The 15,430-nt window shown below is 42.6% G+C and overlaps 2 protein-coding genes across 5 annotated transcripts in view; one reads left to right on the forward strand and one right to left on the reverse strand.

Annotated features, from left to right (window-relative positions):
- Positions 1-8,087, reverse strand: part of si:ch211-63p21.1 (uncharacterized) — an 8,545-nt gene extending 458 nt beyond the window's left edge. Inside the window, exons 1-6 of one of the 4 annotated variants that reach the window (XM_055901480.1) lie at positions 7,934-8,087; positions 2,348-2,454; positions 1,336-1,425; positions 649-723; positions 336-406; positions 72-243 (exon numbers count right to left, since the gene is read on the reverse strand). In XM_055901480.1, the coding sequence (XP_055757455.1) occupies positions 72-243; positions 336-406; positions 649-723; positions 1,336-1,425; positions 2,348-2,454; positions 7,934-7,964 (546 nt within the window). In that variant the 5' untranslated portion in view covers positions 7,965-8,087. Of the gene's footprint in view, positions 1-71; positions 244-335; positions 407-648; positions 724-1,335; positions 1,426-2,347; positions 2,512-3,911; positions 4,139-7,933 lie in introns of those variants that run through there. The other 3 variants (XM_055901481.1, XM_055901482.1, XM_055901483.1) reach the window with 3 other exon arrangements.
- Positions 1-15,430, forward strand: part of LOC129835476 (uncharacterized) — a 267,196-nt gene that overhangs the window by 23,331 nt on the left and 228,435 nt on the right. The window lies entirely within an intron of this gene.

Raw genomic sequence — 15,430 nt, forward strand, 5'->3', positions numbered from 1 at the left:
TTCATTATATGGGGGTTTCATTATGTGGTTGTGTATTAGGTTTGTGATGTGGTTCTGTGTGGTTGAGGTACCTCTAGTAAGGTTCTGTTGTGAGCCCGGTGGGGACTGAGTCTGAGGTTCCAGCGGTGACTCCTGTGACTCCTCCCCCCATCGTCCTCACTCTCCGTCGTGTCCTGCCGTGCTATTCGTGGTCGCTTCCGTCTCCGCGAACTGATTCGCTGGAGAGAACCTGGCTCCTGTAGTCTGGACCAATCGAAACAGCAACAAAATAAAAAGACAATAGGTACTGTTTATGAGTGACCGATTGGTGAGTAAGCAGTGTGTGTGTGTCGAACCTGCAATCTGTGTCCTCGATGTCAGCGTCTGCATCGCTGTCACCCTGAGGATCCGACAGTGCACACTCTTCCTGCACAGTATGAGTCACATGAATTAGCCACACGTACACGTGTGCAGTACAATCACTCATTGGTTTCAGCCACCTACATTTTAGACAAAGGTAATACTTCTTCAGTATGTTTGTGTGCATCAGCATTCAACATTATATGCAGTGCCGGGATTTTCAATAAACCATACTGATGTTCTGTAACATCAGTATTTGTGTCATTGAACGAACACACGCACACTCGCACACACACACACACACCCTACCTCTGTGCCATATCCCTCTGAGTACCTGGTTATCACTACCCTGTTTTTCCCACAGTGTTCACATTTCAGTGTGTGCTGAGAGAGAGAGAGTGAGAGAGAGAGAGAGAGAGAGAGAGAGAGAGAGAGAGAGAGAGAGAGAGAGTCGTGAGTGGTGTACAGCATGATACGTGTGTAGGTGAAATGCATAGGGAGAGATAAATATGCATTTCAACGAGGCATAACGAACTAAAGCCGGGACTCAATCCGTTTGCGCATTGTCGACAATGCAGATTTTAAAGGCAATGTTCCCACGTTTGCAGTAAATGGTGCAGAAGTCGGCTCAACTGACTATTACACTTAAATGTCAAGCGCACTATAGCGTACGGTTTTCGCTAACAACGAATTCAACAGGAGAAGTTCCGCCCCCATTCATTTTCAACGAGGGCACACGCAGAGAAATGTGTGGGGGATTGTGGGAAGGTGAGCGGCGAGAGCCCTGCTAGCGGATTGGTAGAAAAGTTGAGCTCTGCTCCACTGTATGCAAATTTCATGCGAAGTGTTGGAGTAAAGCATTGTAATGAAGAGTCAAAACCCACTGTAATAGTGCAGTTTTGGATTGAATCCTGCTTAAATATTGTCCAGGGTAATATATGCTTCTGTATCTTCCCTTGGATGTAAAAAATGATATTATAGAACACCACTTCTCACCGGCGTCTGTGTATGTGCTTCAGAGTATAGTGTGCAGGGTCCAGTCTCACACAAACACACTACGCCAACTTCTCCACAACTTGCCCCCATCTGCAGAGAGAGAAACAGTAAGTGAAAGATATAGAGAGAGAGAAAGTGTGTGTGACAGAGCAAGAAACAGAGAGATAAGCATGATAAATGAGGAACGGAGAGAGAGAGAAACAGAGGAAACAGATATATGAGTTTCTCTCTCTCTCTCTCTCCCCATCTCTCATTCGCTCTCATTCGCTCTCTCTCTCTCTCTCTCTCTCTCTCTCTCTCTATATATATATATATATATAGAGAGAGAGAAAGGTGAAATATATATATAGAGAGAGAGAGAGAGAGAGAGAGAGAGAGCGAATGAGAGATGGGGAGAGAGCGAGAGAGAGAGAGAAAGATAGAGCGAATGAGAGAGTGAATAAGAGAGAGGGAGCGAATGAGAGAGAGAGGGAGCGAATGAGAGAGCGAATGAGAGAGAGCGAATGAGAGAGAGAGAGCGAATGAGAGAGATAGAGAGCAAATGAGAGAGAGAGCAGAGAGAGAGAGAGCAGAGAGAGAGCGAATGAGAGAAAGATAGAATGAGAGAGAGAACAAAAGATAGAATGAGAGAAAGAAAGAAAGAGAGAAAGATAGAAAGAGAGAAAGATAGAATGAGAGAAAGAGTGAAAGAGAGAATGAGAGAAAGAGAGAATGTGAGAGAGAGAGTAGAAAGTAGTAATGATTTATCTGGAGCCATCAGTCCATCACTAATTGGACAGCAGCAGAGGTTACAAAGTATGCTTCATGCTGTGTACAAACCTAACAGTGGGGCCTTAATGACTAATGTCTCACAGACATACACACACTGAGACACATGCGTACACATATCCACACACAGGATGGTAAATGTCCTATACCGTGCCCTCATGCACTCACATGATTAGGGTTGAGTCAGTGTGGGTTATACTGCTCAAACAGAAAAACACACACACACACACACACATTATGTTACCTCACAGTCATTGTCGGAGGTCTCTCCAGATGAAAACAGGCCATGAGAGTCAGATTCCCTCCGACGCTGCAGCATCCCTGACCTGACCCACTCTCTGTTACATAGACCTGTAGACAGGGGAGACAGGGGTCAGGCTCGGGGTCAGGCTGCAAACGTTGTGGAACCTTTCAGATAGAAACGGCATGAATAGAGCTGATGTGATTCCTTGTTCTATACGTCAGAGAGGCATGTTTGTTCTACATAACACATGTCTATCTGAACATTGGCTCACGTTGTGTCCTGCTTAATGCAGCCTAGGCGCAGGGTTATTCAGCATATCTATATATACACATCAAATAGGATAGCGGCATAGTTTAAAAGACAGGATGAAAATATATATAAAATAATAACAATAGTACATTTTATTTGTAGGGAGCTTTTCATTTACGGACAGTAATCACAACGCTCTTTACATTGGGGAAACTTATTAATATTATAGTAGTATCCAATGACTACTTTTTAACCCCTGGCTGCACCTGCAAATTGTTGGGTATGTGGTAGGCATACATTATTTTCAAACTAAATAAGCCTCATCATGGACAAACATTATTACAGTAAGTAGGTCTATTACAGTATGATTACAATGGAGGTGTTCTAATTAAGCAATAGGGCCCGAGGAGGTGTGGTATAAGGCCATTATACCACAACCCCCTGAGGTGCCTTATTGATATTATAAACTGATTACTAATGTAATTAGAACAGTAAAAATATGAATTGTGTCATTCCCGTGGTATATGGTCTGATGTGGTATATGGTCTTTTAGTGAAACAGCATTCAGGGCCAACCGGTTTATAATGTATAATATATATTATGTTTAACGTAATAAATAATACCCAATAGGGAATTCACTCGACAGTATTACAGCAACACAACCTTCTACAGTTTGGATAAACACAGTCGGAGAAATGGAACAGTGGGTGGAAAGTTCCAGTGGAAAATACTCTTGACAGCTTTTGTATATCCGAGGAGATACATTTCACCACAAGCTCGCATGCTGCTGCTAGTTGAGAGGGATTGAAATGTTTGTCGTCATCAGAGGGGTAGAGGGGTATTTCACCTCTCACACGAGCATCTCTAAACAGCTGGTCTATTATTACGTAATGCGGGAGGGAGCTTTTCGTAGCGCGACAACTTTTTTACCATTAGCATGACCCGATGGATTTTTCACAATGCATTTCCATAATATGCTGTAGTAGACTAAACAATCATGCATACAATCAACATCGTGACTTCGCTGTCACTCAATTCAATTCAAGGGGCTTTGTTGGCATGAGAAACCTATGTTTACATTGCCAAAGCAAGTGAAATAGATAACAGACACGCTGTCTAGAAAACCCGTAAGTTAAATGCAACCAATGCCATTTCAAGTTGTGGTGCTGCAGAAAAACGTAGGCCATACATAAGCATACTTTTCACCTATTCTAAATGATGTAATATAGCTATGGGGAAGTCCATGATATTTCGATTGAATTCCCCGATTACAGATATGCGCATATCAACTTGGGTTGCTTTCATAACTCCATACCTTAACTTGAATGCATCATTCCATCCCCCAAAAATGTTTCATGCGAAAAATATTGCAACTTTATATTACAAATGACTGGAATATAAACGACGAATCTCTCTCACGGGGTGTAAAACCGGAGGCTAGTGCTGCTTCCAAAATATTTGACATTGTAATCCGCTATGATGTCAGTGTGAAGCAAACGATAGCTCGGGCGTCGGGAGTGCGCTGACCATAAATAAAACTCCAAAACAAGGCACGGGAGCGTGCAAAAAGGTGGGTGGAGATAGAAGATTGACACTTGGTATAACCACTCCTATATGGGAGTAGAACGACGAGAGGCAGAATCTTACCAATCACTGATTTTAACACGGAGAGGGGTGAGGTTTATATGCTGCTTTTTAAATTTGGTGTGCGGCTTTTGTGCAAAACCATTCCCAAAAAGTTTATAAATATATACAGTTTAAGTTCAAATGTTAGCTTAAATTAACAAACTTGATTGAACAAAGGAAGAGAGCATTGTTCCGATTTTCTTTTTCTTTCAAAATGTTATAAAGTAGGGCCTATAAAATAACTACATTTGATAGGAAACAGTTCGACATTTAGTGGGGTGGTCCTCAAAATGGCTCGACATTAACCAGGTTTCCATCCAATCTTTTAATGCGAGGAAAGTGCATGTCAGATACAAAAATGTCAGGACAAATTTTTATTTAACCTTAATTTCACTAGGTAAGTCATTTCTTATTTACAATGACAGCCTACCAAGGAAGAGTGGGTTAACTGCCTTGTTCAGGGGCAGAACAACAGCTGTTTACCTTGTCAGCTTGGGGATTCGATTCAGTAACATTTTGGTTACTTGCCCAACGCTCTAAACATTAGGCTACCCGCCACACCCAATGAAAACAACAAATGTATCAGTAAACTTTCCAAATGTTTGATAAAACTAAGTACCACAGACAATCCTTTTTTGTCTGTACAATTAATTATGGGAAATACTTTTAATGCGAAAATATAATACATATATTTTGAAGTGAACTTGGTGTCACGCGATGATATGTTTTGTGGTCTTCCCACTACAACTTGGGAAAGCATGCAGTTTATTAGGCTACGGATGAAATCAGTTATGATGAACCACACAGGGCGGTGAAAGCTTGATGCTCCTTTCAATACATGTTGAGGGTATTATTCTGGTGACATGATGATCAATGCTTGGCTGACGTTTGACCCAAAACATTGTGGCTATCTCGCACACAGCAAATTGGACAGTGCTGATTTTTCAGTGTAACATTTCTAGTTTATGATTCAGGCATTAAATTCACTCTGCATGTGCGAAATGAACACTCAGTGGTGTAAAAGAACCCCCAGTGTTTGTGTTAATAACCAGACTTATTGTTTTACACTGTGGAGAGTAAAGCAGTACCATCAAAACCACACCCATCATTATCTCCTGAGTGGTGCAGTGGTCTAAGGCACAACATCTCAGTACTAGAGGTGTCACTACTGACCCTGGTTTGATCACTGCCGTGATCGGGAGTCGCATAGGGCAGCGTGCAATTGGCCCAGTGTCGTGAGGGTTTGGCCAGGGTAGGCCGTCATTGTAAAATAATAATTGGTTATTTCCTGGTTAAATAAAACTATTTCCCAGCATGCTCTATTGCAGATAAATATTTTTGGGAGATTGTTTTTAATATCTGTGGTTTTGCATGTACATTGATTGATTGATTCATCTTATGCTAAACAAAGATAAATAAATAAAAATCTAAACTAATCCAATCAGTTAAATATATTTATTGCACCCATTACTGAAATGGTTGTTCCACTTTAAATGTTTTTTTACTTTATTAAGTTTTCTAACCCTAACAGTCATTCTGAATGCAGTTTGTGTGTTAATAAAAATTCTAACTGTTTGATATCTTAACTCTGTCTGGATTCCAACAGGATTACATGTCACTTTGCAAGCCAGCATGATGTGGCCTGTAAACTAATGATGGAAAGCTAAGAATTTCTAAAGGCTTTCACCAAATTGTGCTGAAGAATGGTTTACTTCTGGTAGCTTCATTATCTGTTCACAATTCACATTAGTGACATCTGCTGATCAGCAATAAATAACACAGTGTGATTATCAGATATAAAAAAATACCCCACTGTTTTCATATTTACACGTATTTACACACAGACAAGTCAATATGATGGAAACACAAATCTGATGGGAAATTTTCATAATGTTTTTATGCAGATTTTTGAATATTCACATGAAAATCTGTCATCAATGTGATGGAAACCTAATTATAGACCCCCTAAAGACTCTGGCGAGTGCTCTAGTCCTGTGTCATTTTGATTATGTCTGCACATCATGGTTTACCAGTAGCCCAAACATCTAAAGAAAAGCTACAGACCAGTCAAACATGTTAAGCGGCTAGGCTGACTATCTGTGGAAAAAAAGAGTAGTGTCAATTCAACTTGGTCTGGTCCACAGAATTATCACGGACTCGGCCCTCAGGTACCTAACCAAAAAATTTTCATTTGTTAGAGATGTCCACCAGCATAATACCAGAGCCAGAGACTCTAATATTCACTGTTTGAAATATAAGAATCTATCTGATTAAAACCAATATATACCTGCGCTGTTGAGTGGAACAAACTAGCAACTCAAAACCATACCAACCTTGACCACTTTTTAAAAGAATATCAAACGCTGTCTAATGTGTGAACAGTAGAACCTGTCTGTATCTCTGTAATGTGTCTGTATCTATGTAATGTGTCTGTATCTCTGTAATGTGTCTGTATCTCTGTAATGTGTCTGTATCTATGTAATGTGTCTGTATCTATGTAATGTGTCTATATCTATGTAATGTGTCTGTATCTCTGTAATGTGTCTGTATCTATGTAATGTGTCTGTATCTATGTAATGTGTCTATATCTATGCAATGTGTCTGTATCTATGTAATGTGTCTATATCTATGTAATGTGCCTGTATCTATGTAATGTGTCTGTATCTCTGTATTGTGTCTGTATCTCTGTAATGTGTCTGTATCTATGTAATGTGTCTGTATCTATGTAATGTGTCTGTAGCTCTGTAATGTGTCTGTATCTCTGTAATGTGTCTGTATCTATGTAATGTGTCTGTATCTCTGTAATGTGTCTGTATCTCTGTAATGTGTCTGTATCTGTGTAATGTGTCTATATCTATGTAATGTGTCTGTATCTATGTAATGTGTCTATATCTATGTAATGTGCCTGTATCTATGTAATGTGTCTGTATCTTTGTAATGTTTTTTTTGGAGGTGACAAATAAAATCAATCAATCAATCCAAACTGTGCAGCGGCCATTTGATGAACGGAAAGAGAACAAATCACCAAAAAGTTGAATGACATTTAGAGATTGTCAAGCCAAGCCTTAATACTGGGTAGGCATACAAGGTGGAGAGGGATGTATTTTCTGTCAGTCCAGATTGACATTGTCTATTTATTGTGGTGTTGAAAACGCAAACCGTGATATTGAAGCGCCCGAAGTAGGTGTGCGTTGTTTATTGGTTGTGTTGTACATTGGCCCAGAAACCTGTCGGTTGAATTTTTTTGGCATATATTTTATACAATTGTAAATACAGGTACGTCATCAAAATGTTGAAAATCAGATTTCCCCCTAGCTGATCATTGTCTGCAGCCGGCTCTGATCGTAGTGTAGGTGTAATGTAACAGGCAGGGAGAGTGAGCTCGTCCGCTGTGGTGCTCGGCAAACACTCAATACTCTGGCCTGTAACTCTGCGTGGCATCGACTGTGCCACAAATGTTTGCTGAAGTGACAAAGTCCATATCTCTGTTTATAAACACAGGATCGCTACAGTTATTGTTATCTGTGATCGTAAACATTATTCTGGAGTTAATTCTATGAGGGGGAGGGCAACAACAAAACAATTGTAGAAGAAAGGGTCTTCCCCCCCCCCTACACATGTTACACATGACACAGCATAGTATTCTATTTCTTTATATTTATGACAAAAATCTCATGGATTATTGGAACAATCCTAATTTAATTGGCTTACAGTGACTTCTCCCCCAGCCAGACCTCTGCATGTTGTTTGACCCTGAAGTCAAAGAGCCGTTGGGGTCTCCTCCATCTCCTCCGACCTAATTGGGAATGATTAAACATAATTATTGCCCAGATCTGTCCGATATCCCCGGAGTCCCGGAGGCTTACAAACAAACACAAACAGTTGTGGAGACAGTCTACAATATCCAGAGACAGCAGAGTCGCCGCCTACCTCTGACGCGATCATGGATTCATCAAAGCAACCCCGTCGGAAATGTATTTTCCCACGAGGAAAGCTGCGCCTGTGAACAAGGGTATCACTGAGTAGTTTGTGAGCAGTGCACCGTAGTTTAGGAAATGTGTTTTCCCACCAGGAAAGCTGCGCCTGTGAACAAGGGTATCACTGAGTAGTAAATGAGCAGTGCACCGTAGTTTAGGCCTCGTCCATCACTGTTTTTGCATGTTTTGTTAATTAAAAGTGTATAATTGTACTTCCCTAAAACGTGTATGTAGACATGTTCTACTTTTTTTTTCTTGTGTGGGCCTAAAATTATTCTCCAATTTGACCTTCTTTGACCTCCATTCAGATTGAGATAGACTAGGAAAGAACAACTTTATTTTACATCAGTTGTGGCAAGTCAGATAAGACAAAGAAGCGAATGTATGGCAGTAACATTCACACATGACAAATGCTATAATGAACATAAGTCTATCTAACCTACGGGCAAACAATAATTGACACACTCTACAGGCCTAAGTACAATCAGGCCTTCATTCAGACCATTAAGGTTTGCATGGTACAGACAGTGTATATGTCTGTACCATGTCACTGTTTGGAGCCTATAAGACTACAGATATAGGATCTTAATTTGAGCACGTTTGGTACAGCCGGAAAATAATCCTGCAGCAACGGGAAATGTGAATTATTATAAGGTTTATAATTAATGGACATTCTTGGAGGGGTTGATACATTTTTCGTGAGGGAAAATGAAGTCTGAAATCTCAATGTTTTTTTAAACCACAAATACACTCCAAGTTTTCCCATGCAAATTAAGATCCTACATCTGTAATAGCTATAGGAGGGGTGCTGTCATTATGGCTGTCAAGCATGCAAAGGACCATAAACACAACTGACCCTATTGTGCTTTGGGCAGGACTAGGCCTGGAAATCATGTAGGTTACTAAGACTCTTTTTCATTATGAGTAATGCTATGTGCACAAATCACATTCAAAGGCTCGTTCTTTACTATTAGAAAAGGCGGAGAGCCCGGTATGTCTATAGAAAGAGATCATTATGAACGTGATGGGGGAGGGAGGGAGGGAGGGAGGGAGGGGAGATCAACAGCAGAAGATAGAGGAGGGTTGTGTATACACAAGAAGCAATTTAAACAGGAGATGTTGGCTCGATAAGGAAATGAAGGAAAAGGGTGCAACTCAAATAAACTGAGACTGATACATTTCAGCCCTTCGAAGAGACCACTCACAGAGTCAGAGAGAGAGAGAGAGAGAGAGAGAGAGAGAGAGAGAGAGAGAGAGAGAGAGAGAGAGAGAGAGAGAGAGAGAGAGAGAGAGAGAGAAGTTTCTGTGAAACCAGGTCGGGTCATTGCATGAAAACAGTTGGACACAACAGAACCGTTCCTTGGACATCAACATCAGAATTGAACCCTGAATTCATAGAGGAATCTGGACCCATCTGATTCTGAACTGATCCCATTGGTGCACATTATATCCGTTCAAGAGACAATTTTGCTCTACATTCCTAAGTAGAAGCAGAAGAGCATTCTTTTTTTTTGGAAGCAAATGACACCTAAAGCAAGTTCTGGATTGTGGGAATAATATTGGGAAAGGTGGTTTGTGGATCATGGAGCAGTCATGTGGTTTTGGCCTGCATTCAGTGCTGACAGAGTGACAAGAGAGGATATAACAGGATTAGTATGGAGATATTGTTATAGAGGGAAATCTGAGTGTTGTGATTGAATCTCTTCTCTCAAAGACCTGCAGGATGAATGGGTGAGAAGAAAAGAGAGGATAGGAGGTGTTCATTTACTGCTTTTTCCTGCGTATTCAGAAAAGGAAGAACACTTTCATATTAACTGTGTTTTTTCAGCTGCTGTTTTTTTCTCAAAAAAATGTGTCTAAAACAAAAACGCAATACCTTTTCTGAAGAATCTGTTTAAAAACTGCAAATAAACCAAAGCCATTAGGTTATAGCTGAAAACCTCAATTCCGGATACCACAAAACCAAGGCAATCCTGAAAGGACCAATGACACAATCCTGTCAAATCAAGGACATGCCCTTAACTTCAGGCCTCGACAAATCCTGGGTTTCCTTCCTAAAGTCTGCACCTCGTCTCTGCCTCAACACCTTGGACTTCTCCGACCTGTGGGATGAGGAGGACCTGGGATTGGACAGCGCCGAGGAAGACGGAGGCACCTTGACCAACCAAAACTCAGCATGTCTCCAAACACCACCTCCTCCTCCTCCCATGCCGCCCTCAGCTCCTCCCCCTCCCCGGTCTACAGGATATGCCTCTTCCATGGGGAAACCCTCAGGTTGTCGTACCTTAAAGCTCCACTGGAGGGAGCTCCACAGCCTGCCCCCCCTGCCCAGGGTTAGCCGCTTTGGGCCCCAGACCATCTGGGCTGGGCTGGAGCCGGTGCACCTGGACACCAACCGGCTGGAGTACCTGTTTGAGACCAAGGGAAATGGCTCCATCTGCAGCGTGCTGACGGGAAGGCAGGTAAGAGTTGAAATCAGAGCTCTCTTGAGTGCTCTGCAATCCAATTTGTTGGTGCTCTGGCTAATTATGTAAGGCTAATTTTGTAAGGTATTCTGGATAATGTTGGTGTACTTTGAGAGGAACAAAGTGTACAGCACTAACACAGTGGAATCAACTGGGACTGGTGCAAACAACTACAAACCCTTCAGCTCACAAGGACAGGGTTGGTGATCAATGTGTATGACTGGACTCTACCATCTCCCTCTCTCCCTCTTTCTCCCCCCACCCCTCTCTTCCAGAAGCTGCCGTCTGTCTCAGTTCTAGGGGTGAAACGGAGTAACATCATCACAATTGCCCTCAGTAGCCTCCCTCCTCCCCACCTGCTGCCTCCTGCCATTTACACCATGGACTGTAGTGTTCTGGACAGAGAGGACGTACAGGTTGAGTCTCCACTACAGACGACTATCATGACTCACTGTATATTTTGACTGCATATATAGTGACCTTTCACTGATAACTCATAAACCACTGCAAAGCCAACATTGAAAATACAACAACATTGAAAATACAAACTACTGCATCTTATACTAGTAGGAGGACTAACTTATACTCCACTTACTGCCAACTCATCTCTACCACAGTACATCAGCCTGTACCTTACTACAGGCATACCTTCTCCACTGACTTTCACACCCATCTAAATCCCTTCTCTCTCTCTCTCTCTCTCTCTCTCTCTCTCCATCCAGCGTCTCCAGTCCCTGGTCCCCAGTGAAGAGGAGCTGTCTCTGATCAGGAAGGCCCAGGCCGAGTCCCCCCACTCGCCTCTGGCCCCAGCTGAGCTCTGTCTCCTAACCCTGGGGGAGATCAGTTACCTGAGCCCCAGGCTTCAGCTCTGGGCTTTCGCTCTGGACTATGACACCCTGGAAAGAGTAGGTGGTGTCTGAGTGTCATAAAATGGAAGGCATAATGAGTGATTAGAGGAGGTGGAGGATGGATGGAGAATGGATAAGGGGCTGTCACCTTGTGGCATTATGGTTTATTGCGGAGGAGTTGTAGAGGTTTAAAACTTGTGTTTTGATGCAGGGTGGCATGCAGGGTGTGATGCAGGGTGGCATTCATTAGGCAACAACCTGAAGAAAACGGATTGAAACACAGAGGGACAACTTGAACTTCCAATAAGCGTCCAATAACGTCCAATAAGAAATACTTGTTTTTTTTATTTAAAAAAATATATATGTTTGTGTACTAATGAATACAACTCTGTTGTCTTAATACTTGCGTGCACTGAAGTAATATGACAGTTTTGACACTTATTGTGAATGTGTTGCTTAACCTTTGCTGTATGTTATTTATATAACCAGGAAATTGCAGAGCCTCTCTTCCACCTGAAGCTTGCCATGGAACAGCTGGCAGCCAATCAGACCTTTAGATGCATCTTGGCCACTGTGCTAGCCATTGGTAACTTCCTCAATGGATGCAAGGTGAACAACATACCACCATCAACTCCTTTGTATTAGTCTAGTTCCTCTTTTTCACTGTTGTTGTTGCAGTAATCTATTGCACTTCCCAAACTCGGTGTCTTTTCTTTTTTTTACACTACACAGCTGATTCAAATGATCAAAACTTGATGATGATTTGATTATTTGAATCAGCTGTGTAGTGCTAAAACGTGCACTCCTTGAGGTCCCCAGGGCCGAGTTTGGGAAACCCTGGTCTAAATCCTAGCAATCTAACTTTCTTTCTCGCCTCTCTCTCTCTCCCCCTTCCTCTCTGTCTCTCTCTCTCACTCCCTCTCTCCCACCCTCTCTGTCTCTCTCCCTCTCTCTCTCTCTGCTCCCTCTCTCTCTCTCCCTCTCTCGCTCTACCCCTCTCTCTCTCCCTCCCTCCCTCTCTCTCTCCCTCTCTCTCTCTCTCTCTCTCTCTCCCTCTCTCTCCCCCTCTCTCTCCCTCTCTTTAGGCCGGTGGTTTTGAGTTGAGTTACCTAGGGAAGCTGTCTCAGGTCAGAGATACACACTCCCGTCAGCCTCTGCTGTACCATATGTGTGTTCTGCTCCTGCAGCTCTACCCACAGTCCTCAGACCTCTACTCTGATATCACCTCTGTCACCCGCACCAGCAAGGTGTGTGTGTGTGTGTGTGTGTGTGTGTGTGTGTGCGCGTGCGTGCGCGCGTGTGTGTGTGTGCATGCGTGCGTGCGTGTGTGCGTGTGTGTGTGAGAGAGAGAGGGAGTAGTGTATATCTATGTGTATGTCAGTGTCAATTTGTGTGCGCGTGTGCGTGACCTCTCTGCTGTCAACCTTCCCCTGTCTCTCTCCCAGTGTGACTACACCCAGATCCAGTCCAGCCTCTCACAGCTGGAGGCCCTTTGCAAATCCTCATGGGACCAGCTGCGTCTGCTAGAACGGGAGGATGAGAAGAAGAGAGGAGGACGGGGCAGAGGAGGGGAGCGGGAGGGCACCCTGCGACAGAGGTTACCTACGTTCCTGAAGGAATGTGAGGACAGGCTGAAGGTATTGAGAGCTGTCCATCGGAGGGTTATCAACAGGTGATGTCTGAATATTGTAACTTGTGTAAGAGTGTAACTTTACTTACATGACCTAATACAATACTTTACATTAAGGTACCCTTAAAATGATGTATAAAGGGCTTATAAGTAGTTTATAAAGTTGATTTGATTAGTTTAGAGATTCATACATCTGGAATAAACAGCTATGACACTAAAATTGGGTGATTGTTGTTGTTTCTCTCTCTCTCTCTCTCTCGCTCCCCCCCCCTCTCTCTCTCTCTCTCGCTCCCCCCCTCTCTCTCTCTCTCTTCCTCTCTTTCTCACACTTTTTCTCCCTCTATTTTTCTCTCTCTCTCCCTCCCTCTCTATCTCTCTCTCTCTCTATATATATATATATCTCTCTCCCTCTCTCTCTTCTCTCTCTCACACACTCTCTTCCTGTCTCTATCGCCCTCTCTCTCTCTCTTTTCTCTTTCTCTCTACTCTCTCTCTCTCGCTCTATCTATCTGCAGGTTTCACTCATTCCTTTTGTTTCTGGGTTACTCTCGTACGATGGTGAGAGAGACGAATGCGGAGGACTTCTGTAAGACCGTCAGCGACTTCTCCCTGGAATATAGAGCCACCCGTCTCTCCATCCTGCAACAAAGGGAGAGAGAGAGGGAGCGAGAGAAAGGAGGAGAGAGTCCCAGCTCACCTGCACCTAACCACAAGCACCACTACCATCCCCACCACCACCACCAGACACCTTCTCAGGTTGAGACTGGGGGGAGAGCGAGAGAGAGGGAGAGAAGTGACAGTGTCACTAAAACCAGGAGTGTATTCAATAGGAACTAAATAGAAGCAAACAGCCGAAACAGGGAGGGACTATCCTGAACTTGATCCGCGATAGGCAAAACAAAGCCACTGGCCGCCCCAGGCACATTTGTTAATGTTTTTGTTTCAAAATTAGCATCCAGCAAAGTGGTAGAAAAAAACATCCTAGTACATACTCTGCTGTTCTATTGCACATGCAGTGACGTCCGAGGGGAAAAAACGGGTTCGTTGTCTGAAGTAACGTCTTGGGTGTTTTTGTTACTAACTCAGTGGCCTTGTGGTTAGAGTGTCTGCCCTGAGATTGCAAGGTTGTGAGTTCAATCCCAGGCTGAGTTAGACCAAAGAATGGGAGCTGATGCATCTCTGCTTGGCACGCAGCATTATTAAGGAGTTAGATTGGGAATAATGCCTTGTGATAGACTACAGTCCTGTCCAAAGGGTGTACAGAAACAGGCTCATGAGTTAAGGCTTGTGCAAAGCTACTTAGACATAGTAATATTGCAAACGGATGTGGTGGATTCCTGCTTTAAGTGGATGTTACATCTATTATAAGTAGCTGAATAATATGTGTGTTATGAATTTTTCATTTTCATAATTGTGTGTTGTTAATTTGTCAGGAGAGCTTGGAGCAGTGCAAACTAGAGGAAGTATTGAAGACCCCAGAATCTGACTTTCAGTTAGATTCTACCCTTCCACGCCACCGCAGTAAGAAGACTGATATCAGAGGTACACACACACACGCGCACTACCACATACAGGCACGCATGCGCGCGCGCACACACACACACACACAAACTCACCGTACCTATTTCTTGGTGTTTCAGGTCGACTCTCCCGGAAGCTAAAGTGGTGACATATGAAGTGAAGTGTGTCGTCTGTCCTGCGTTTCTGTCTACATCTGTTTGTAGAATCATGCATTGTTATTACTACACATATGACTATAGTCACTGTAAATGCATACTGTTTAGCATACCATAGTCCCTGCAGGTTGTATGCTGCAATGCTATAAAATATTCTGTCATGCACTTCAACAAGCACATAGGCCTACTTATTATCATACACAAACACAATCTTATCCACAGTCAGACTAACACAGCAGCATTGAAAATAAATATATGTGTAAATATATGTGTAGACATGAAAAATATCTTTGTTAAATGTTTCATATTTCTATACATGTATGTGAAACATAAGGAACTTGCCAAACATGGACTTCCTTTTTACACATGTTTTTTCGGTGTGTTAGTGACATCAATAATGTCACTATGTTTTTGTTGTCAGAAAATGCATGTAAGACATTCAACATACATTTTTCAACCAACATATACTATACTTAAAAAAAAAAAAAATGAAATTCACTGAAGAGGATGGTCCTCCCCTTCCTTCTCTGAGGAACCTCCACTGATCCACACTAAACAAAAATATAAACGCAACATTGGTATTGGTCCCGTGTTTCATGAACTGAAATAAAA

This window comes from Salvelinus fontinalis, chromosome 36 (genome assembly GCF_029448725.1).
Source record: "Salvelinus fontinalis isolate EN_2023a chromosome 36, ASM2944872v1, whole genome shotgun sequence".
In the NCBI taxonomy this organism is placed as follows: domain Eukaryota; kingdom Metazoa; phylum Chordata; class Actinopteri; order Salmoniformes; family Salmonidae; genus Salvelinus; species Salvelinus fontinalis.